The sequence below is a fragment of the Prunus mume genome, linkage group LG1, assembly GCF_029339155.1.
Source record: "Prunus mume cultivar Tortuosa linkage group LG1, ASM2933915v1, whole genome shotgun sequence".
Lineage (NCBI taxonomy): Eukaryota > Viridiplantae > Streptophyta > Magnoliopsida > Rosales > Rosaceae > Prunus > Prunus mume.
In genome coordinates, this window is record NC_142698.1 from 19,904,513 (window position 1) to 19,926,305 (window position 21,793).

General features: G+C 38.2%; 5 protein-coding genes across 5 annotated transcripts; 4 read left to right on the forward strand and 1 right to left on the reverse strand.

Annotated features, from left to right (window-relative positions):
* Window positions 1-91: 91 nt before the first annotated feature.
* On the forward strand, window positions 92-3,410 carry LOC103318807 (KRR1 family protein). Its single transcript, XM_008220242.3, has 2 exons — window positions 92-2,255; window positions 3,128-3,410. The coding sequence occupies exon 1, from the start codon at window positions 197-199 to the stop codon at window positions 2,219-2,221; it is 2,025 nt and encodes a 674-aa protein (XP_008218464.2). The 5' UTR covers window positions 92-196; the 3' UTR covers window positions 2,222-2,255; window positions 3,128-3,410.
* Window positions 3,411-3,701: 291 nt separating this feature from the next.
* LOC103318808 (uncharacterized) lies at window positions 3,702-6,176 on the forward strand. The gene is made up of 2 exons (XM_008220243.3): window positions 3,702-4,431; window positions 5,631-6,176. Exons 1-2 carry the CDS (start codon window positions 3,847-3,849, stop codon window positions 5,691-5,693), a joined length of 648 nt encoding a protein of 215 aa, XP_008218465.1. The 5' UTR covers window positions 3,702-3,846; the 3' UTR covers window positions 5,694-6,176.
* Window positions 6,177-6,302: 126 nt separating this feature from the next.
* On the forward strand, window positions 6,303-7,267 carry TIC20-II (chloroplast import component Tic20-II). The gene has a single exon (XM_089046626.1). The coding sequence runs from the start codon at window positions 6,442-6,444 to the stop codon at window positions 7,099-7,101; it is 660 nt and encodes a 219-aa protein (XP_088902752.1). The 5' UTR covers window positions 6,303-6,441; the 3' UTR covers window positions 7,102-7,267.
* A 3,206-nt stretch (window positions 7,268-10,473) lies between these two features.
* On the reverse strand, window positions 10,474-17,662 carry LOC103318810 (U1 snRNP-associated protein usp106-like). The gene is made up of 13 exons (XM_008220246.3): window positions 17,180-17,662; window positions 17,006-17,058; window positions 16,703-16,871; window positions 16,550-16,613; window positions 16,103-16,182; window positions 15,804-15,957; window positions 15,501-15,562; window positions 15,282-15,344; window positions 14,831-14,889; window positions 14,421-14,502; window positions 12,235-12,281; window positions 11,872-12,117; window positions 10,474-10,809 (listed from the first exon to the last, which is right to left on the reverse strand). The coding sequence occupies exons 1-13, from the start codon at window positions 17,324-17,326 to the stop codon at window positions 10,791-10,793; spliced, it is 1,245 nt and encodes a 414-aa protein (XP_008218468.1). The 5' UTR covers window positions 17,327-17,662; the 3' UTR covers window positions 10,474-10,790.
* A 34-nt stretch (window positions 17,663-17,696) lies between these two features.
* On the forward strand, window positions 17,697-20,324 carry LOC103318811 (ER membrane protein complex subunit-like protein). The gene is made up of 8 exons (XM_008220247.2): window positions 17,697-18,035; window positions 18,447-18,509; window positions 18,615-18,710; window positions 18,810-18,857; window positions 19,016-19,087; window positions 19,287-19,345; window positions 19,753-19,843; window positions 19,931-20,324. Exons 1-8 carry the CDS (start codon window positions 17,697-17,699, stop codon window positions 20,084-20,086), a joined length of 924 nt encoding a protein of 307 aa, XP_008218469.1. The 3' UTR covers window positions 20,087-20,324.
* The last annotated feature ends 1,469 nt before the right edge of the window (window positions 20,325-21,793 follow it).

Here is a 21,793-nt window from a genome sequence, read left to right on the forward strand (position 1 = left end):
AACGGGAAAAAAAAAAACACGAATAAAATTAGTATTATTTTCTTCTTCTTTTCCGGTGTTAAATACATAATATAAAACGGCAGCCTTTTGAAGCAGAGCTAACACTCTGAAACCCTAAATACTAATTAAACCCCGGCCCAGCCCCAGCCCCCAAAGTGAGGAAGAAGAAGCGAGGCCTAAATTTCACTGAAACACTATGTGTGGTCTTCAGCTATTCGACGGCGGCAGCGACCCCGAAAACGAAATGCAAATGGAAATCGAAAACGAAAACGAAAACGACGATATTCCACAGATCAAAATCAATGAAGAATACGCTCGCAGGTACGAGCACAACAAGAAGCGGGAGGACCTCCAACGTTACGAGGAGTTGAAGAAGCGAGGCCTTGTAGCCGACCCCTCTCGACAATCAGACTCTGATTCAGAATCCTCGTCCTCCGAGGACGAAGACGACATCCTTTTGGCCAATTCCAAGAAGAAAGACTTGGAATTTTTGGAAGCTCTAATCAAGGTAAAAAATCGAGACCCTAGCTTGAAAAACAAAGATGTTGAATTGTTTAAATCTGATGGAACCGAAAAGACCCGCGCCAAAGGGGAAGGGAATGGCAAGGCTAAGAAGAAGATGTACTTGAAAGATGTGGTGGCTAAGCATTTGATCGAGGATGGCCCCGAACTTAAGGAGGATGATAATAACACCAAGGTCTACGATGAAGAGCAAGAGCAGAGAAGGAAAGAATTCTTAAGTGCCGTTGCCGAGGACGAAGAGGATGATAATGGCGAGTTATTGGTAGAAAAAGATAAGAATGCTGTGGGGGACGATGACGACGATGATAGTGTTGTTAATGCTGAGTACGACCAGAAATTGAATGAGTGTTTCCCCGATGAGGATGAAAATGCTAGGTTTCTCAGGGACTTCATCAAGTTTCAGCAATGGAAGGAGGATAAGCGGAGCAAGGGAAGCGGTCCCGATGTAAAGAAGGAGGATTTGGAGATGGTGTCTGAGGATGAGATGGAGATTGAAAGGCAAGAGGAGTACGAGCATAGGTTCCAGGAGAATGCAGGGGATCGGATTTTGGGGCATTCCAGGCAAGTTGAGGGGTCGGTGAGGAAGAAGGTCAAGGCGAGGAAGGAGCAGAGGAAGAGTAAGGAGGATAGGATGGAGATTGCAAGGTTGGAGAGGGAGGAGGAATTGAGGCATTTGAAAAATTTGAAGAAGAAGGAGAACGATGAGAAGCTTAAGAAGATTATAGAGATTGCGGGGATTAAGGAGGGCGAGGTGTCTTCCTTTGATGCCAAGGAGTTGGAGAAGGAATTTAATCCCCAGGAGTATGATAGGATGATGAAGGCGGCTTTTGGTGAGGAGTATTATGAGGCGGAGGATGCTGACTTAGGGTTTGGTAGTGATATGGATGAGGATGGTGGTGAGATTGAGAAACCGGATTTTGATAAGGAGGATGAGTTACTTGGGCTGCCCAAAGGTTGGGATAGTGTCGGGTCTGGTGATGGGTTCTTCGCTGCAAGGGAGAAGGTTTTGAAGCTCAAGAAGGAGAATGTTGGTGACCATGAAGAAGAGGAAGAAGAGGAAGAAGAGGAGGAGGAGGAGGAGGAGGAGGAGGAAGAAGAAGAAGAAGAAGAAGAGACAATGTCTGAGGAAGGTAAACAAGAGAAAAAGCGAAAACTCGCTTTATTGGAGAGAGCTAAAAAGGAGATGATGGATGAATACTATAAGTTGGATTACGAGGATACAATTGGAGACTTGAAGACTAGATTCAAGTATGCTAAAATAAAACCTAATAGATATGGGTTGTCTACTGCTGAGATATTAGTGATGGATGAAAAGGAGTTGAATCAATATGTGTCTTTAAAAAAGCTTGCTCCTTATGCAGAGAAAGAGTGGAAGGTACCAAACAACAAGAGAAATGAGATAAAACAGAAGGTTAAAGAGATTTTCAAACAAGGAAAGCCGGGTAACAAAAAGAACCGCAAGAAGCAGAAAATAAGTGATGCTAAGGATTTGAATTTATCAATGGATGCTGCCGGACAATCATCAATGGGTGCCCCAGAACATGAGAAAAAACAAGTAGTGGACTCAAATGGCGATAAGGGCAACCCATCCAGGAGTGCTAGAAGAAGGCGTAACCAAGCTGCACGAAAGTTACCGGCTTCTAGGCTCATGGCATATGGGTTGATGCCTGTAAAATCTAAGAAAAAAGGAAAGCACTGATCAGAACCTCTAGTTAAAACAGAGCAGTAGACAGGTGATTCTTTCACAAACTTAAGCATTGAGATATATATTTTCCTATTCACGTATTATCATCCCTGTCTCCCTCTCTTGCGTGGTATGTTGTACCGATTTAAAGATGTGATGTGTTGGCTGGAAACAAATTGTAAATGTTTGTAGCTTAGGTTAAAAGTTAAAACTCTACCTACTAGCGCACTGTTCCTGTTGTAGCAAAATTGCACATTGTAGGTCGGTCATACTTTTTTTTGGGGTAAAGATTTATGTAGATAAACAAGTTGATACCAGTTTAGGGATTGAAAGGGCATGTACTATTCTGTGGAACATTCAGTGGGTTCGGGCATTGGAAAGAAGCAATTGCGTAATGGCACTTCGATTTGAATGCATATTGTTGTTACTGTGACACACTGATGATTTGAAAAAAAAAAAAAAAAAATTAAAAGTGGAACACATTGATGAGTTATACTGATGCAGATCATGGGCATATATAAACTTATGTGTAAGATGCCTATCCATTTCCGATAAATGATATTGCATTGCACAAGTTATATTAATTGAAATTGTACCTGTTTTTAATCAGTTTTTACAACTTCCTGTTTGTTAGCTGGGTGAATTGTCAGCCTTAGTTCCATACACTTCTCATTTTATGCCAAAACAATGCCATGTTTTATTTTGTTTCAAATGTCTACGTGTACATGGGGGTATTTATTCATATCTGAAGCTAGATATTTAGAATTTGCTTTTTTGTTTTCTTTCTTTTTCTCCTGAATTCTAGTTTCATTTCACGTTGTTGTTATTTCCTTAAATATTATGGATTTTGGATACTGATGCTCAATGTCGGATTTCACTTTAAACCATACTTCTTAGCTCATTCGGTTTTAATGTCCACAGGTGGTTTTTTGGGTACTTGTAACATGGGGATGGAGGACTACAATTTTTCCAAAGGTGAAGCATCTTGAGGGTTTTGTTAAAGCTTATAGCAGCATAACAGAGGCGAACACTTGAGAAGAAGTTGGGAGGAAGACTTTTTTGATCGATATTGTCACCTTTTGTTTTCGCATTTTATGAAAACATGTACTTTAGGAATCAGAATAAACTAAAATCATATTGTTTTTTGTGTTGTCGAATTCAGCTGCTTATCAATGTCAAAAATATGACAAAGGTTTACTATGTATGATCGTGTTGCTGTCTCTCTTTGGCATTCCAATTCAATCAACTTGTAGGTTTTTCCCTTTTTTATTTTTGGCCGGTCATGAAAATAATTTGGAAGCTGCCTTTGCTTGTCAAGAAGAGACTTGAAAAAAGCAACTAAAATTGGTTAGAATTAGAGATTGAAATTTGAAACACACACCAAAATGAAAAACGCTGTCTTTTGGTATTAGCTAGCTCCAGCCTGCATTCTAACCTCCGAGTTCCAACATTCTTTAAAACAACAATGACCAAACCCTCCTCCCTGTCACGCTGTCTTTTGTTTCTTTCTTTTCTCTCTCTCAAAACCTTAAACAATCAAAATCAATCAACAAAACAGAAGAAACTCTCTCTTATCTCTATCTCTCTCTCTCTCTCACCCCAAAACCAAAACCAAAACCAAAGAAGGCAAACGAAGAAAGATGGGCGGTACTTGTCCAAAATCCCTCATTTTCCCTCAATTTCCCAAACAATCCCTTAATTTGGAAAGATGGGTTTTGATCCTCTTCCTAGTGGTTGTGGTTGTGGTCCTCCCCCTCCCCACCACGGCCACCGCCGTAAGTCCGTCGTCGAGCATCTACGACCACCTGCGGCAGCAGGGCCTTCCCATAGGGATCCTTCCAAAAGGCATAACGGAATATTCTCTAAACGGCAGCACTGGAGAATTCCGGGTGTTGCTAGCGCAGCCGTGCCACGCCAAGTTCGAGAACCAGGTGCTCTACGATTTCAACGTCTCGGGCGTTCTGTCTTTCGGGCGAATCGCCAACTTATCGGGGGTGTCGGCTCAGGAACTGTTCCTGTGGTTTCCAGTGAAGGGGATCAGAGTGGATGTGCCGAGCTCTGGCCTCATTTACTTCGATGTCGGCGTTGTTGACAAGCAGTTCTCTTTGTCCCTCTTCGAGTCACCCCCTGATTGCACCGCCGTTGACCCTTCTGATCCCAACTTCAATCCAGCTGCTCACCACACCGACCACTATTCTCATTCCCCATCTGGGTCGTCGTCTAAGGTATTCTTCTTATATCTGCTTCCACTCCATATGAATATAATACGACTGGCTCTCTGTCATTTATGCTTCATTTTTGTGTCATGGGGTTTTGTTGATATCTCATATACATGTAAACTCTCCAATTGTAGTCTTTGCTTTGGTCTCATATACTCTCTGTCATTTAGGATCGGCACCAAGTTTATGCTTTGTGTAGGTTATTATATGAGCACATTAATGTAGCTTAACATCGTAGGATGGGATCACACTAGCCACCAGCTGCAAATCTATTTACTTTAAGAGACAATTCAATGATGATGTAATATCTCACCTGCCTCACAAGCTATGCCCGATTTAGCTAAATAAGCTTGATGTGGCATCTTCACAATAGCCTGCGTTTTTTTGGACAAGTTGGGAGCATTATAGCCATGTCTAGGTTAGAAGAATTTTTAAGGAGTGGAGTGGACCACTAGGCACCCTATTACGGTGTAAGAACCTTATGTGCTTGTGCTTTTGGGACAAACTTGATTCGGGGTGTTAAAATATGAGGCACGTTCTTCCCTAATAGTCTGTTGAGTTTGATGACAACTCTTTCTTTGTGTTTGTTCATTTGAATTAAAATCCATTCTAAGATTTTCATTTGTTTGAAACCATTTAATGCGTTGTTTATAGATTCTAGTGCTTTGAGTATTTTACTGTTGCTGGAAATGTTATCCGTCTGTGCCTAGCGTTCACAGATTAATCACCTTCATTGAGTATAAAATAATGTTTGGGGTTGAAGTTATTTTCATATTTATATTCATCTTGTACCACAGAAAACTAATATGATAGGAGATTTGCACCAAGAAAAAAAAAACAATTGATGTTGTTGTGGTTTGGTTTTAAGAGTTTCAACTATGGTCTAGCTGAGGCACTCTATTCATTGTCCGGATTAGTATTGACCTAATCTAGTTTTTTTTTTCCTCCAGTTGAACTTCTTTATGTTGATAATTTGTGTGGTTCAAGACATATTTAATTTCGGTGACTGCGTCCACTGTTGGTAGACAAGATTTATCATATAGAGCATGTAATAGTTCTGAGTTGATATGTCTAAATTTATGACATGATTCTTGTTTTTATGGATTTTGGAATTTCAATAATTATAGTGCTGCTTGATCATTTTCGTGAAGGCTGTTCTTGTCTAATTGAGCTGGTGCTAAAGTTAATCGATATCAATTTTGCAGATTGAATCACAGAATGTTGGGGATGAAGGAAGTCAGAAAAGTGAACTGAGGGCTTCTTCATAGGTTGTGCAGGCAGAGATATGGTTCAAGTAATCTCAATCAACCCTGGGGGCTTTTATAGTATTTTAGTTTTCTCCTTTGCCTGAAGTGGATGTGGAAGATTCTGGTTTGGGAGGTCCTAAACTTTGAATACGTGTGCTTGTTTACTATACTGTGCGTACATAGTTGGCTTGATACTTCTGTCTTTGCGGGGAAAATTACAACAATTTTGGTAAAGAGGAGAGAGAAAATGGAAGAATGGATATCTACGTTTAGTAGGGTGAGACAGGGAGACAGGGGGATTGGGTCAGTTGGCTTTTTGGCTAACTAAAATTTGCTTCAAGTTTAAGTCAGTTGTTGTCATCATATAAATTTACTTATAATAGATATAATGACATATGGGTTCCTTCTGTACTGGTGGTGTTGAGTTTCTGTAAATCTGTGAAAACTGATTTTTTTTATTTTTTCTGTGGTGAGATATGTTGAGGTTGTTTTTATGACCGTCGAGATCTGATCTGTAATTACTTTTTCTTTTTCTTTTTTTTCTCTTTTCGCATATTTCTAAGTTAGGGGTATAACTGGAAATCAAATAAATTTTCCTTCCAATTTGCGCCCACAAATCAAACATGAGCTATTGGGCTATTGCTCTCATCAGTCTGAATTTGGGCTTCAGCTAGCCAAGCGGCCGGTTCATCTTTGTTCGTGTCTTCCTTCATTCGGCCTAAATTAAAATAAACCGACTCAACGCAAGCTCTCGTTTCTCGTTCACACCATGGCCTCCTCCATAGCTCTCCTCCACCTCTCCGCCACCCCCAAAACCCTAATACCCAAATCTTATGTTTGCTCCTCCTTCCCGTCGTCAACCCTGGCGGCGCCCCGGTCAATCTCTTTCCCTCAACTGGTGAAGCGAAAATCCAAACCCAAATCGAACATCACCTGCATGTCCTCCTACAACAACACAACAACACCAACCCCAGCCACGGATCGGTTAATCTCGGCCGTCGCATACACTCTCCCTTTCTTCAACTCCCTCCAGTACGGGCGTTACCTCTTCTTCCAGTTCCCCAAATTGGGGCTTCTCTTCGAGCCCTTAATCCCGTTATTGAGCCTCTACAGGTCGATGCCCTACTCGAGCTTCGTGGCCTTCTTCGCCCTCTATCTGGGAGTTGTCAGAAACCCTAGCTTCAGCCACTACGTGAGGTTCAATGCGATGCAGGCGGTGACCTTGGACGTGCTGTTGGTTCTGCCCCTGCTCATCCAGAGGATATTCAGTCCGGGTCGGGCCGGGTTGGGGTATAAGCTGATGGTTTGGGGGCATAATGGTATTTTCGTATTTAGCGTGTTCTGCTTTGTGTATAGTGTGGTGAGTTCCATTTTGGGTCGTACTCCCTACTTGCCCTTTGTTGCTGATGCCGCTGCCAGGCAGCTCTAAACTTGTGACGCGCATCCGCCATCCGCCATCCGCCATCCGCCATGGTTTTGCCTTTGTTGGTGTATAATTTCATTTCATAATTTTAGCTGCTCAATTCAATTTTAGAACCGCTTTTCAATTACTATCTCACCTGTTTCCGGTAAATTAAGGTCGAATCTTTGATGCTTCTGTGTATGTTATGTATTATGTATGTGACCAAGAGAGATCATCATTACGACCAAATAAGAGAGAGATCATCAATGATAATTTTTTGCATTTTGCTGTTTTATAGTTGAATTTGCGTATTTTATGGTTTCCCAAATGAATTTTCGCATTTATTCACTCATGTATTTTTGCATTTTTGGGTTTCACTCTGGAATATTTGCATTTCGTGGTTTTACTAATGCATTTTTACAATTTTTGGTTTCATGAATAAATTTTCCCATTTTAGGATTTGTTAATGATTTTTCGGGTATCAGGGAATGAATTTTGGCATTTTAGGGTTTCGCTAATGAATTTTTTTATTTTGGGGTTTTGCCAAATGAATTTTCGCACTTTGACCCCGTTTGGTACATGAGAAAAAAGGCTTGGGGATGGAAAATCAATTGCTTTTCTATGTTTGGTAAGTCCAGGCATGTGAAATGATTGTCTATCACATAGAAAAGTAGGAGGGAAAGTGAAGCCCTTCTCCTAACTTAGGTTTTGTTTTCCCTTCTTATTGGAAAGTTTGGAAAAATAAGCCAACTTTAAATGCACATTTTTTATGACCATTTTGTCCCCATTAACGATTTAAAATTACAATATATCATTAAATGCTTTTTTTTTTTTGGGATGTAATATGGGTATAATTGGAAAATTATATAGACATTATTTTCCATTCCTACTCAAAATAAATATGGGAAATGAAATAAAGTGATATCTCTCCGTTACTTTACAGGTATTATTAAACGTGGGAAATGAATCTTCCATTTCTCATCCATTGGGATATGACAGAGGAAGTGATTTCTCCTCAAATATGTTCCGTGAACCAAACGAGGCCTTTGGGGTTTTCGTAATGGGTTTTCGAAATTTGATGTTTGATATTCATTCATGAAACTCCAAATAATTTTTCGAATTTGGGGGTTTTCGCTAAAGAATTTTCTCCTTTTTAACATTTCACCATATGAATTTTCTGAAATTGGGGTTTCGCTAATGAATTTTCGCATTTTAGGGTTTCGCACTTTGACGTTTCCATAATGGATTTTTGAATTTTGATGTTTGAGATGCGAAAATCTATTAATGAAACCCCGAAATACGAAAATTCCTTACCAAAACCCCATAATGGCAAAATTTAATCATGATACCCAAAAATGTGAAACTTCATTACCGAAACCTCAAAATGTGAAAGTTCATTACCAAAATCTTGAAATAGGAAAACTCATTCATGGTACCCCAAATAATTTTTTTGCATTTTAGGGTTTTGCTAATGAATTTTTTCATTTTGAGGTTTCACCAAATGAATTTTCTCATTTTGGAGTTTCGCTAATTTGTATTTTAGGGTTTCGTCAATGGATTTTCAAATTTTGATGTTTGAAATGTGAAAATTCAATCATGAAACCCCAAAATGTGAAACTTTAAAATGTGAAACTTTATTACCGAAACTTTGAAATGCGAAAATTCATTATCTAAACCCTAAATGTTCATGAAATCACAAATAATTTTTTGCATTTTAGGGTTGCGCTAATGAATTTTCACATTTTAAGGTTTCACCAAATGAATTTTTGCATTTTAGTGTTTCGCCAATTGAATTTTTGCACGTTGTGTTTTCCGTAATGGATTTTCAAATCTTGAGGCTTGAAATGCAAAAGTTCATTACCGAAACCTTGAAATGCAAAAATTCATTCATAAAATCCCAAAGTGTGAAAATTCATTATCGAAAGCCCAAGTGCAAATATTCATTCATGATATGCCAAATAATTTTTTGCATTTTGAGGTTTCGCTATTCGCATTTAGGGTTTCACAAAATGAAATATCTCATTTTTGGTGTTTCACTAAATGAATTTTTGCACTACTGGATTTCCGTAATGGATTTTTGAATTTTGATGTTTGGAAGGCGAAAATTCATTATTGAAACCCCAAAAATATGAAATTTCATTATTGAAAACTCCATAATGCGAAAATCTAATGATGAAACTCCAAAATGTGAAACTTCGTTAGCAAAACCCCAAAATTAGGGGTGTGCAAGATCCAATCCAATTTTAATTGATTTCAATGATTTGGCTAATTACATTGGATTCCTAATTTCCAAAATCGACATGATTGAATCGAATGAGGAATTTGCTTGTGAGAATTCATTCATATTGCCCCAAATGCAAAAATTCATGATTTAATTAGTTTCATGTTTATTTTCATATTTTGGAGTTTCAATAATGACTTTTCCCATTTGAGATTGCCCCAAATGCAAAAATTCATCATAAACCCAAAAGTGTGAAAATTCATTCATTCGCATTTGGGGTTCTTCCACTCCTTCGATCATTATAGTCATTTAAGAATTTAGATTTGGCATAACAATGCGTTTCCAAATTTTAGGGAAAGTTTATTGTGTCAACGAGAGAGAACTATAAGCCAGAGAAAGCTTTTTGGTTCTGTTTTTTGGCCTGAAATTATTCGGAGTAATTCACCAAATTCTTTCACCTTCGAATTTCTACAATTTTAATTCCGAAGAATTCACATCCGTTCCGTTCTGAATCCCATATAATACTTTTAATTTTGCGTAGTTAATTCTGCTTCATTTCTTGCTTGCCTGCCAGGACCACAAGATTTCATGATTTCCTTTGGCTACATTCTCTCTCACTCAAACCAAGACATTACTGTAAATTTACTAAAATAGTCTCACACAAAAGTAGTACCCCCAAAAAAGAAAAAATAAACACAATTACCATTGCAGAACTCTTGATTCAAGAAAAAAAATGTTGACAGTTACATGTGTTGGTCAATTACATTGCCTCATGGGGTCTGCGAGACCACATATATTATGGGGTCAATTGAATTTTCTTAACTCCAAGACGGGCCACACATCGTTAGCCGCTCACTCCGGCAAGCACATAACACGTAAAACAGATGGAGAGCAACAATCTCACAGCAATCATTTTAAATCCTCACAATAACTAGCAGTCCCACCAAATGCACACGACCACCGAGATAAACGAAACCAAATCATATACTGCACAAGATTACTTTGGCAGCGACAAACTTCCCTCTTCCTAAAATTCTTGAACAGCTTTTGTCCTCTTCAACGCAAGGATTGATGCTAATGATGAGTTAAGGTTCAGGTTCAGCCACCAGAACCATTTCCCACCTCATTCCATATCGATGGATTAAACTAAATGATTTATATCTTAAATTGAAGTCGAATTTCAAGATAGCAAGGGTAACTACTTCAATGACAGCCACTCTTCGATGGCCAAAAATTACATCCAAATATGAAGCAAAATGCAAATACCATCTTAAAACAGAGTAAAACATACCTCTCAAACATACCTCTTAAACACGAAGTTGAGAAAAACTAAGCAGCAGTCCTTACATCCATCACAGGTCAAACAGCTCAACTCCAGAAAAGAAACAATATCGAAAAAGAAACACATAAAATCATCTTGGTACACGAGTTTTAAAACTGACCTAGACAAGAACACAAATTATGCTTTTGCCACATGCTCCATAGCAAGGATGACCTAGTACCGATCATAACGCCTGCAAGAACAAATTATTATATCAGGTGATCATCAACTAAAAGGTATCCAAATTTGCATATACATATGACTTGGTCACAATCACACATACAAGACCAGGCGAAATCAGCAAATTAACAAAATCCCTATGATAAGCATTTACAACATATCACCCCAAAAAAAGGACATGTTATGGTTGGCTACATAAACTTGTAAGAGCATCTCCAACCGATGTGTCAAAAGTGCCACATAAGACATTTAACAACTAGAAATAACGTCTCACATCACTCCAACCGATGTGTCAAAGTTGATGTGGAATGAAGGCTGGAGGTTGAGATGTTATTTTTGACATCCCAAAAGCAAGATGTCAAATGAATATTTTATTATTATTTTTCTTTTCTTTTTAATTAAAAATAAATTAACACTAAAATGTAATAAAATAATAATTTAATTTGACACATTGGGTGGAGTGTAAAGCTGTGTAAGATGTCAAATTGCCACATCAGCCATCAAATTTAAATTTGATGTTTGGTATTTGACATCTCCCTTGGAGATGCTCTAAGCTGGCCATAGTAATATGACGAGCTTCAAATTCACGGCCATCTCACAAAAAGGTAGCAACTCTCTTGACAGATGTGGACAATGACAAAACGGGAAAGAATTTCCAAAGGTTTTGAAAAGAAGGCACAAAATTTTGAAAGCAATGCTTCAAACTACCAGTACAAGGTATGCAAGGCACTCACACTTAGTTACAATTAAAGGCTTCGACTAGAAAACACATTAGGTCTATTTCAAAGTAAAAAAGAAGCTGATGATTCTTTTTTTCACAAAATTGCAAACACAGACAATTATTTTCTAAAATTAGCTCTAAATGAACTTTCACGTGCGCTTTTTTATGAGGATGCTGAGAACAGAATTATTTCCACCAGACTGGCACTTAAATCATTGCATGATCTTGAAACATTTGAAAAATGATATTAAAATCATTGCACAAAGTTACTTTAATCCTTTATCAAACAAAGAGAAGCATGTATGTCAAATGAATAGACACTTTCAAAAATGGCCACCATGGAAGAGTACGCACCTGTGGCGATCATAATCCCTGGAACGCTCCCTTGATCGTGAGCGTGACCTACGGCGACTTCTCGAATCATAATTGCGGGAGCGATCTGAATCTCTGTCACGCTCGCGATCATATCCGCGATCTCGATCATAATACCTATCACGATCTCTGCTCCTACGATCATGATCCCTACCTCGGTCGCGGCTATCTCCTCGTTCCCTATCCCTACTTGATTCCCTGTCGCGTTCCTTACTTCGCTCTTTTGATCTACATGGAAAATAATTAAAGAATAAAGATTTATATTTTATAGAAGCTTCATGTAAAGGGTACATTTTGGAAAAAACTTGTATTTCTTTAATTAAAAACAAGAACATTAAGAGTTACCTCCTATCCTCAGCCCGATCAACCTTGCGAATCTTGTTTCTCTCTTCCTGAAAATTGAATAACCAAAAAAGTACAATTGACACCCATTTGTTAATAGAATGACATGAAATAACAAATCACTTGATGGAGAGAGATAACATGCCCTGCTTCAAAGGTGCATAATTGGTAAGCAAAGAATCATAGCAAGTGAAGATGCTCATTAATATAGTCAATTTGTAGAATCAATAAAGGGCTGAGATTAGAATATCACTTGGACAACCATCAACCTCCCTTTTTCAAAAGTCAAGTAATCTATCTTCATTTTATTATTATAATAAGGCTTAAGTGCTACAGTGCCCCTTGAAACATTGGTCAATTCCCACTAAACCCACCCCCTTAAAGTTAAAGTGACCCACTTTGCCTCCTTAACTGATGTTTTGTGTCTCACTTTGCCCCTCACCATTAAATCTGTTAAAAATTCCGATAAAAATGCTGAGGTGGCACCAATGGGACCCAGTATTTTGCTAAACTAAGTGCCATGTGTGAAGAAAAAAAAAATTGTCTTTTAAAAAACTTAATTTAACTACTAAAAATAAAAAATTATACTTTAAAATCTGTGTTTTTGGTACCTTGACAGCAATCTAGCACAAAACCTTATTCCCATTTACATCAAATCTTATCAGTCTGCCTAAAATCAGATCTCCAAGCCAAACTTCCATCCATTCTTCTCAAGGAGAAACTCTCCACCATCACATAACAGCCAAACTTCCTCCACCCATTCTCAGTTGTAATCTCTTCTACCCTCTCCACTCTCACATTCATTTCATCCCCATTAATCCATCCTCCTGCCTCTAAAACTCATCTCATATTCTGAACAATTGCTGAACCCAAACCTACACTCACCACTTTCTTGCTATGTGGGTTATAAGCTTTGAACCAGGTGAACCCAGTATGGCCATTCCTATCGTCCTTCACCATTGTTCAGTATATAGGGGTTTACCACTCTGACAGAAGATCTGATCTTAAAGGTGAGTTATTTTAAATCAAACCACTCTGCAACAGTTCTTGAAGGGATTAGGTTTTAACATTTGATTATTTTGCAGGGATTTTGTAAAGGCCATAGATGATTTTCATGAGAAGTACTGTATTGGAAAAGGAGGATTTGGAAGAGTATACAAGGCAGAGTTGCTCTCAGGTCAAGTTGTCACAGTTAAGAGGCTTAACTTTGGAGATTGATTGCTGGAATGTCGTAAGATTTTGACAAATTAAGCCTCTTAACTGCGACAACTCGACCTGATAGCAACTCTACCCGTCTGTTTCGTCGACCTCCAGCGAGGATCCACCCCAATTCCTCTTTTCTTTGGAACACTATTTGATGACTGTTGCATATTCTTAGGGAGGGGGCTGGGTTTTGGGTCTGCGAGAGAGGAAGAGGGAGGAGCAGTCGAGGGTGGTTGTGGTGGTGGTGATGGCAATTGGGAAGGGATAATGGGGTTGGAGGAGGGGAATTTGGGATTTTTTTGGTTTTAAAGTATTATTTTTATTTTAATAGTTAAATTAAAAAAATTTAACGACAATTTTTAATTTTTTTTTCTTCACACATGGCACTTAGTTTAGTAAAATAGTGGGTCCCATTGGTGCCACGTCAGCATTTTTAACAAACTTGACTATGGGGGGCAAAGTGAGACACAAAACATCTTTCAAATGGGCAAAGTGGGTCACTTTAACTTTAAGGGGGTTTAATGAGAATTGACCAATGTTTCAAGGGGCGCTGTAGCACTTAAGTCTTATAATAAATGCAAAATCTACAAGGTGACTACAACCAAATGGGTGTATACATTTAATTCTCATAAGTACACAAGCTATGATCCAACCTAAGCCAAAAATGAAAAAGATGTTCGAAAAATTATACTCACAGATACCATATTATGAGAATCTCTATAGATTTGAAACACTACCAGAGCACCTGAACCAACAGTTTCAGAATACAAACTTAAAACAATTCAGACTTTCCAGGTAAAATTGTAATACTTCGATAATATATTTTCAGACATACTTTGCCTGAAATGCTGGAAACACATTTTTCAAAACAATGTACATTAGTGTACAAAAGTCAGTGTTCATCTGCCCATTTTTTACCCCCAACAGATATATATTTATGAAACAAGCCCAAGAGAAATATATATCATTACAAAGGAGCATCATACCTGCAGCTCTGCTAACTTCTCACGGATTTGCATATAGCCTAAATGAAGCTTCCCGCCAAAGTGATCCGCTAAACGACGGTCACTGAAAACAACAAAAAGAATCAGAATATTTCATTCAATTCAAACATGCAATAGCCCAAACAGGTTATGTTCATGTACGGTACAGATTCCACATAATTTTTCTAGCCAACAATAGCATGATCTACAAACATAAAACAGAAAAAGACGCACATTCTGTAGCTGCAAAAGTTATCCTCGTAAAACTGGGCACAAGAGCCTGCTGGTGACAAGGAGGTATAATCGTTGGGTCAAAAGCTGAAGCACTTGAAACCCCAAATACTAATTTTATGTATACCCAGAAAAGCTAGAAACTAGAGTAGCAGGCATGATTATTCAAAATCAAACTTTACCTGTCATAAACACTCAAAAATGCTCCACAGATGTCACAAACACGTAGCTTTTGATCAGTCTGAAACAACACCATAATTTACAAGTTAAGGGACACTCAGCAGTGAAATGAATAAGCAAATAGTTGGACCCTATTACAGGAAATTCTTGCAAGAGTATCAAACATTATCATGGGCTTTTCATCATTTCTTTATTCTACATACAATCTGAAAGTAACACTTGGTGAAATGCACACCTAGATGTAGACAATCCATTCAATTTTAATGTTTAGACAACAAAGAGGACAACAAAGAAGTTTACAAGTGTAACATGAAAATCAATATCCCACTTCTTCTAACCATAAAGTGTCGGGACAACAACTATGAGTACTTTCTATGTGAGAATGTAAGTGTTATGAAGTAGATTCTTTTGTTGTTACCAATAAATTGATAGATGGAGGAAAAATGAACTCACAATGCGCACATCAGCAGCAGTGTACTTAGAGGAATCCAGGATAGGCTCCTGTCTGGCAGGCAGCTAAAGAGAAGAAATGAACAGTCACTCACCAATCATTGAAAGAAAAACAAAAAGCACAGCAAATGCAAAACTCAGAACAAAAAGAAGGATATTAAAAAAGGTTGCAAAACAGGTGAACCACTTAATACAAAACAATATTATTTTATTTAAGAATACCTTCTTCAGTGCTTCAGCCTCTTCCAGCGCTTTTTGTGCCTCATCAACCATTCCTTGCTCACCTGAAGATGGCAAAGAACTTTAGGGACTATACGTAACCTGATTTCTAGAAAAACAGAAAACTAGCCCAATATATACACACAGCATTAATTAGTAAACCACTTGACAAGCCATAAATCACTTGAAAAGATAAGGTAATGGAGTAAGTCCTTTCTCTCAAATTAATAAAAAAATATAATGTATTCTCACTTAGTAAACCACTTGACAAGCCAATCCAAATAATTTGAGTAGGTATTCACTTACCAAGGTCCTCTGCCTTCTTCAACTTTTCATTTATCATTTCCTGTGTTCGGGCATCGGGAACAACTACAGGCAAGGGTGCCAAAGGTGGCGGGTTTGGCAGGGGTTGAGGTAAGGATGCCCTATCCTTATTGAAAGCATCCAAAAGAAGCATGGACTAAAACAAAATAAAAGTATATGTCAGAGAGCTGACAAACTTGTCAACAAGTTATCCAGATTAAGGAATAATACACTGGAACAGCAAGAAAACATTCAGTTTGTACATATACAAATGAATTTCTCAGCAAGTAGATATTTGGTACCTGTTTATCTGCTCTCTTGCCTCTGAGTTCGTCTACTATCTCCATAGCCCGAATCTTAAGATCTGTCTTGCCTTCAAGATCTGCAAATTTACGTCAACAATTTGAATCAGAAAATTGATTTGAATCAGAAAATTGCTAATTTACAAGCAACTGAACTATATATATATAAAGAAAACAAAAGGTTTGACCATTTTAAGAACAGCAGCCACAATATAAGACCATGCATGAACAGTGGAAACACAGTACAAATGCCAAACGTTAAGTGTGTGTATATATATATATATATATATATATTAGTGATTCATCAACTTTAGTGCATTAACCAAACTTAGAAAAAAAAAAGATTAGCATCTGTGTATTGTTAACACAGACAAGCACACACAAAATCCAAGCAAACCAAAGAGAAGGCAAGTTCTGTTTTGAAAATAGCAATTAGATAAAGGTTACCAAATTGATCAACTTCTTTCAACTTTTCCTTGATCTGCTTTGACAACTCGAGTACCTCTGGCGTCTGGAATTGCACAAGAATCAATAAATAGGTAACCATGTGATTTTTTACCTACAAAGAAAAAAAAAAGGATAGATTGAATGATCCATTACCTGAGTAACTTCAGAGACAGAAATTGCAATAGCAGCCTTTGCATCATCATCCTCAAGGCGCTTAAGAGCTCTAGCAATTTTCCTATCACACTCAACAATGAGCCTATCTATGACATCCTCCAGGTCTCTGTCATAGTTATCAGTCCCTTTTGCTTTGGCTTCTTCGTATCTGGGAAGAGTTAAGCTTTACTGGTATTGAATTATATCAGCAAGCATGTATATAAATAAGAAAATTTCATCTCAGCCTTCAAATGTACATTCATTTCAAAGACAATTGAAGCAAGCAATAGTTGAAAAGGATACTCTTTTCTGAGCTGCAACGAGTGGACCTTAGGGCAGGGACCCATATCCATTTTCTGACAACGCAAAAGTAAAAATGTCATCTAGGTTCAAGATTATGGCAAAAGACCTAGCTTTAATTTATTTTCCTCTCGGGAACCAACTTTTAATGAAAATAAGTGAAGGGCTTTGATTTACCGTTAACTGGAAAAGCTCGTGGGGGCAGAGCCCGACCAAGTAGAGGCGACACACTTCGCGATCGTAATATTTGCGGTTGACCTCTCGGACGTCGCCGTTTCGATTGGCCCCCATAAGCTGGTCCAGCTGCTTCCTCAGCGCGTCCATGGCTGATGACTCCCCCTCTAGTCGTCTCTACAACTTTGGAGTGGTGGATTTCAGTTGGCTCACTGAGCGAGAAAGAGATTAGGGCTCGTTAGGGATTTGGAGAGTTTTGGGGAAAAAAATTATTAAAAGAGGATTTGGATTTGTGTTTGTTTGTGAGATTGTGCCCACTCACTGTATTTAATTTTAATAATATATTTGTTTTGCTCATATGCCCTCGTGGGTTTATACATTTGCAGGTCAGCCCGGGCCCATTACGATTTCACTTTTGGGCCCATTATCGTTCTCCAGTCCTCACTCTCCTCGATCAATCCTCTCATAAAAGGTCACAGACTGAAACTGAAACTGAAACTGAAACTGAAACTCAAATTAAATGGCTCTCTCCTTCTCTCGCTTGCTGTTGGTCTTGGGATTCTCCGCCTTGTTGTGTATTTCAGTAGCAGCAGCTTTCCAATCCGATGAGCTCTTATTGGACGACGAGGAGTTCGGTCTAGAAGGAGGGTTGCACACTAAGTCTCCTGATCTCACATACACAAGATCCTCGCCTCCACCACCATCACCACCAACTTCATCAACCTCCCGGAAGAGGTTTTCCGATCCGGATTCGGACTCTAAGATCCAATTCCAGCTCCATCACGCCTTTGGGGACTCTGATTTCTCGCCCGCTGGTACTTTCAGTGCTCGCTTGAAGACATGGAATCACGGTGGTCAGGTTGGTTGCGTTCTTCTCTTCTTCTTTTATCCTTCTAATTTTGGTGCGAAGCTGCAATTTCATGTTTGCAGTGGCTTTGGTTGTCATTTAAATGGGCTATTGGTGATTCTTGAGATTGGAATTCACAATTTTGAACTGGATTTGTTTGTCTTTTAGACCGGCTTCTTTAAAAAATTAGGTGAAAAGAAAGGAATATGTAGTCGATAAATTCGTAGGTGTAAGTCAATGGATGCAAGTGCATGATGATGAACTTAGGGAGTTTACTTAAGACTATTTGATTGTACCTTTTAGTGGAGCATCGGTTCATGCTTAGTTTTTTCTACTTGCAAACTCTCGGGCCTTATATTTCACTTTCTAATACTAGAAAACCTAAGATGCATCTTAACTATGACATGGTTTTATTGATCACAGACCCTTACAAAGCTACGATTTTCGAGGAATGCTTTTACTGAAGAGGAGAAGGAGAAGTTTGCAGTAAACACAACCCCAACAAAAACCAACTTATGGTTTTTTCTTTTTTCCTGCTTTTACCATATTAGCATTCTTTCTTAATTTGAAATGTTGATGCTGTTCTTGTAGCTACTATTGAAGGGAGATGACTTCTATAGGATAAGATTGCCGTCCAGTGTTTTGAATCCTCCTGGGAGGGATTATGTTATTTCTTCAGTAAAAGCGGCAAGTCTTACGCACCCCCTGTCATGTAGTTTTATGGTTCCAATACAAATATGATCACTAAGGCTGCAGGTTTACTAACAATCTTTCTTAAATATCCAGAGATGTCTTCCACGGGATGGTTTGGATGAGCATTTCGTTATACACACGGTAACTTTCAACTTTCTAAGCTCTTGCTGTTGTTTTCCCATGGTTTGGAAGATATTTCAGACTATATACCTATTTTTACAGTTCAATGAGACATATTTTTGTGGCTTTACAATCATCAAGTCTTATGCAATTTATTCTTGATCAAATTTGTATTACAGGATGGAATTAATATCTTGGCAGTTAATTATGGTTCGCCTGGGGCATGTCCATATCCTCGGCAAATGAAACTTGTAAGTCGGGATCGATATTTTTTTTTCTCTCTGGTTTTTATTGTCAATGGACTTAAGATGAGTAGATATGTGGCAACTTTTTTTTGTGTGTGTGTGTGTGAATGAAAGTAGAGGCTTTCTGAGGATGGAAAAGAAAGTTGAGTTGAATAAGCTGACCTTGTTCCAATGCCTTTTTTTTTTTTTGGTTGGGTATTTTCAGCCTGGAAAGTGGTCTTTTAACTCTCACACGGTTTTGAAGAATAGTGAGCAAGCTCCAAGGTGAAATGCTTCTGCATTTTTTCTTTCTTCATTATATGTTGATATTCTGGCATGATCTGGTTGCTTAAACTCTCACGGAAGGTTAATTATTTCATACTTCTCAACTTTGTTAATAGAAAAAGGTGAACCTGATTATCTAAAAGAGTACCCTGTGCGTTTATATCAGTTGTATTTCCTTTTAATATTAATTTTCCATGGTTGATAGAAATGTAGATACAAAATTGGCATTTGATTTGGTTGATCTGCATTATTTATTAGGTGATGTTCAGGGTATTAGTAATCAATGGAATGATCTAACTGTGTTGTGTTAAATGCCGATACTATCTACAGTCTTACATTATGCCGATCATTGGAGGTCTTTGTGAAGGCCCTGTAAGTTAATATCTTATGACAAAATGTTTTCACAGAGCTCCAGTGTTTGCTGAGGAGATTCTTGGAGGTGAGTTAGGAGAAGGTGAAGTTGTACCGCCACCAGAAAGGTCCCTTTGGGCTAAATATGTGAGTATCAACAGAATTAATCGTCTCCATATTTCCCTCCCATAGATTTATTTTATTGATTTGCCTTACTGATTTATTATGTACCAGTGGATGTACTTAATCCCGCTTGGGCTCATTGTCATGAATGCCATAACCCAAGCAATGAACATGGCAGAGGAACCGGGTGCTGGTCAGCCAGCAGGCCAAGCACAGCAGCCAGCTGCTGTCCAGCGTGGGTCAAGTTCTGCTGTGCGAAGAAGATAGTCTGTTTGCTCATTTTTCTTTTCAAAGATTTGACATCACCTGAAATGAATGACATTGTAGGTTCGACCTTTTTGTTGTATCTTTAATCCCATGGGGACCTTCATGAGGGTTGTAAATTTTTAGTAATTTTGTTATATTTTCAGTAGGGAATGGGAGGTTGAATTGATGAAGGCTTCGGGATTAGCATTTATAAAGAATTTTGCAGCAGTTGCAAAATAAAAAAAACAAATTCCACAAATGACATTGCAAGGCGCCATGGCGCCATGGAGAGAATCATTATTAACTGCAACCAGTTTTGGTAGCTTCATTAATGTACCGTATGCGACCACGCTGCTCTCCGGTTCAACTTCTGGCGCCGCCGGATCCACTTGATTAGACGCCCCTGGCAAGTCGCCATGTGTCTGTCTGTCAATTGTTTCTTCTTTTTCTTTTTTTTTTCCCTTCCTTTTTTCTTTCTTTTTCGCTCCATGTGCAAGTAATTGTCATTTCTCCTGTTAAATACATGTCTAGTAGCTCTTTTTCTTTTTCAAGTAATTCTATTTCTATCTCACACTTCAGACCCAAAAAAAAAAAATTATTTCTATCTCACACTACTTTGGGGAAAAAAAAATGAAGAACCCTAATAGAATAACTGAATTATGAATGGATAATTACAGTTAGGTACTTCTTCTTTTTTGGGTTTATGGTTTGGCGGATCTGGTTGAATTCTTTGGACCTCCAGCTACCGAGTGAACACTACAATTTTCAATTGAAAAGAATATTCTGAATTCATGAGAGGATAATCTTATCATTACAAATTGTACCTTGATTTTTGGGTTTAGAATAACTTGTTTGTACTGGTTGTTTTGTTTCCATATGTTGAAGGCTGAAAAACCAACCGAAGGAATTAGAAAAATACAACTGTTACTGGGATAACTATTTTTATTTTATTTAAAAGAGGGGAGGAAGGGAATCAATTGCTATGACTAGGTAAGTATTAACATGCCTAATAACTTGTGTTCATATAAGTTCTTATGCTAGAAGCAATGCTCTTATTCATAAGCAGTTTTGTTAAAAGGAAGCTATTATTGCCAAGGGACTTATAGTTGACGTGGTTAATTGTATATACCCACACACTCGAAATCCTAGATTTGCTTTCCTTTTCTCTAATATTGTTTGTGTAAAAAATAGATAGAATAAAAAGATAGCCGTTGAAATTTTATTAGTGAAGGCTGAAGCTATAAGTGTGTCCACAGTGATTGGATTGGTATTAGATGGAGATGAGATGAGATGAGATGATTGGTCATTTGGAAGTTTTGGGGACACATTCTAAAACACTTGGAATGACAAGAGCTTTTTGAATGTGGGTGTGGGGGCAATACGAACAACAATGTTACAAAAATGTATGATGAAGAATATAGTGGTGGAAACTGTGAGTGTGAGAGAGAAAAGTGGGGGGAGAAGATTTTGGTCATATATTACGTTAGATATATATCTGAAACAGCAAAATGAACTGTACAGACTGTAGGACTCTGGAGGGTGTAAAAAGAAGAGTGAGGAAAGTTGCCGAAAGCGCCAATACATTAATGTGAGAGAAGAGAAGAGAAAGGGGGTACAAACTACAAATATCATGTGGCTTTGTCGTCCCCACATCCAGTATATCTGTGCCCCCTTTTGTGCTCTCTCACCTGCCTTCCCCTGTTCCTGCTTCTACTTCCTCTAGACTAT

Bases quoted from the DNA above. Each gene is read 5' to 3' on its own strand.
- LOC103318807 (XM_008220242.3), top strand. From the start codon at position 197: ATGTGTGGTCTTCAGCTATTCGACGGCGGCAGCGACCCCGAAAACGAA.
- LOC103318808 (XM_008220243.3), top strand. From the start codon at position 3,847: ATGGGCGGTACTTGTCCAAAATCCCTCATTTTCCCTCAATTTCCCAAA. The intron at 4,432-5,630 runs GTATTCTTCTTA...TCAATTTTGCAG, and splicing joins CATCTGGGTCGTCGTCTAAG to ATTGAATCACAGAATGTTGG.
- TIC20-II (XM_089046626.1), top strand. From the start codon at position 6,442: ATGGCCTCCTCCATAGCTCTCCTCCACCTCTCCGCCACCCCCAAAACC.
- LOC103318810 (XM_008220246.3), bottom strand. From the start codon at position 17,326: ATGGACGCGCTGAGGAAGCAGCTGGACCAGCTTATGGGGGCCAATCGA. The intron at 15,958-16,102 runs GTACCAAATATC...ATTTTGTTTTAG, and splicing joins GCAAGAGAGCAGATAAACAG to TCCATGCTTCTTTTGGATGC. The intron at 14,890-15,281 runs GTGAGTTCATTT...GTGTTGTTTCAG, and splicing joins CTGCTGCTGATGTGCGCATT to ACTGATCAAAAGCTACGTGT.
- LOC103318811 (XM_008220247.2), top strand. From the start codon at position 17,697: ATGGCTCTCTCCTTCTCTCGCTTGCTGTTGGTCTTGGGATTCTCCGCC. The intron at 18,711-18,809 runs GCAAGTCTTACG...TTAAATATCCAG, and splicing joins TTATTTCTTCAGTAAAAGCG to AGATGTCTTCCACGGGATGG. The intron at 18,858-19,015 runs GTAACTTTCAAC...TTTGTATTACAG, and splicing joins AGCATTTCGTTATACACACG to GATGGAATTAATATCTTGGC.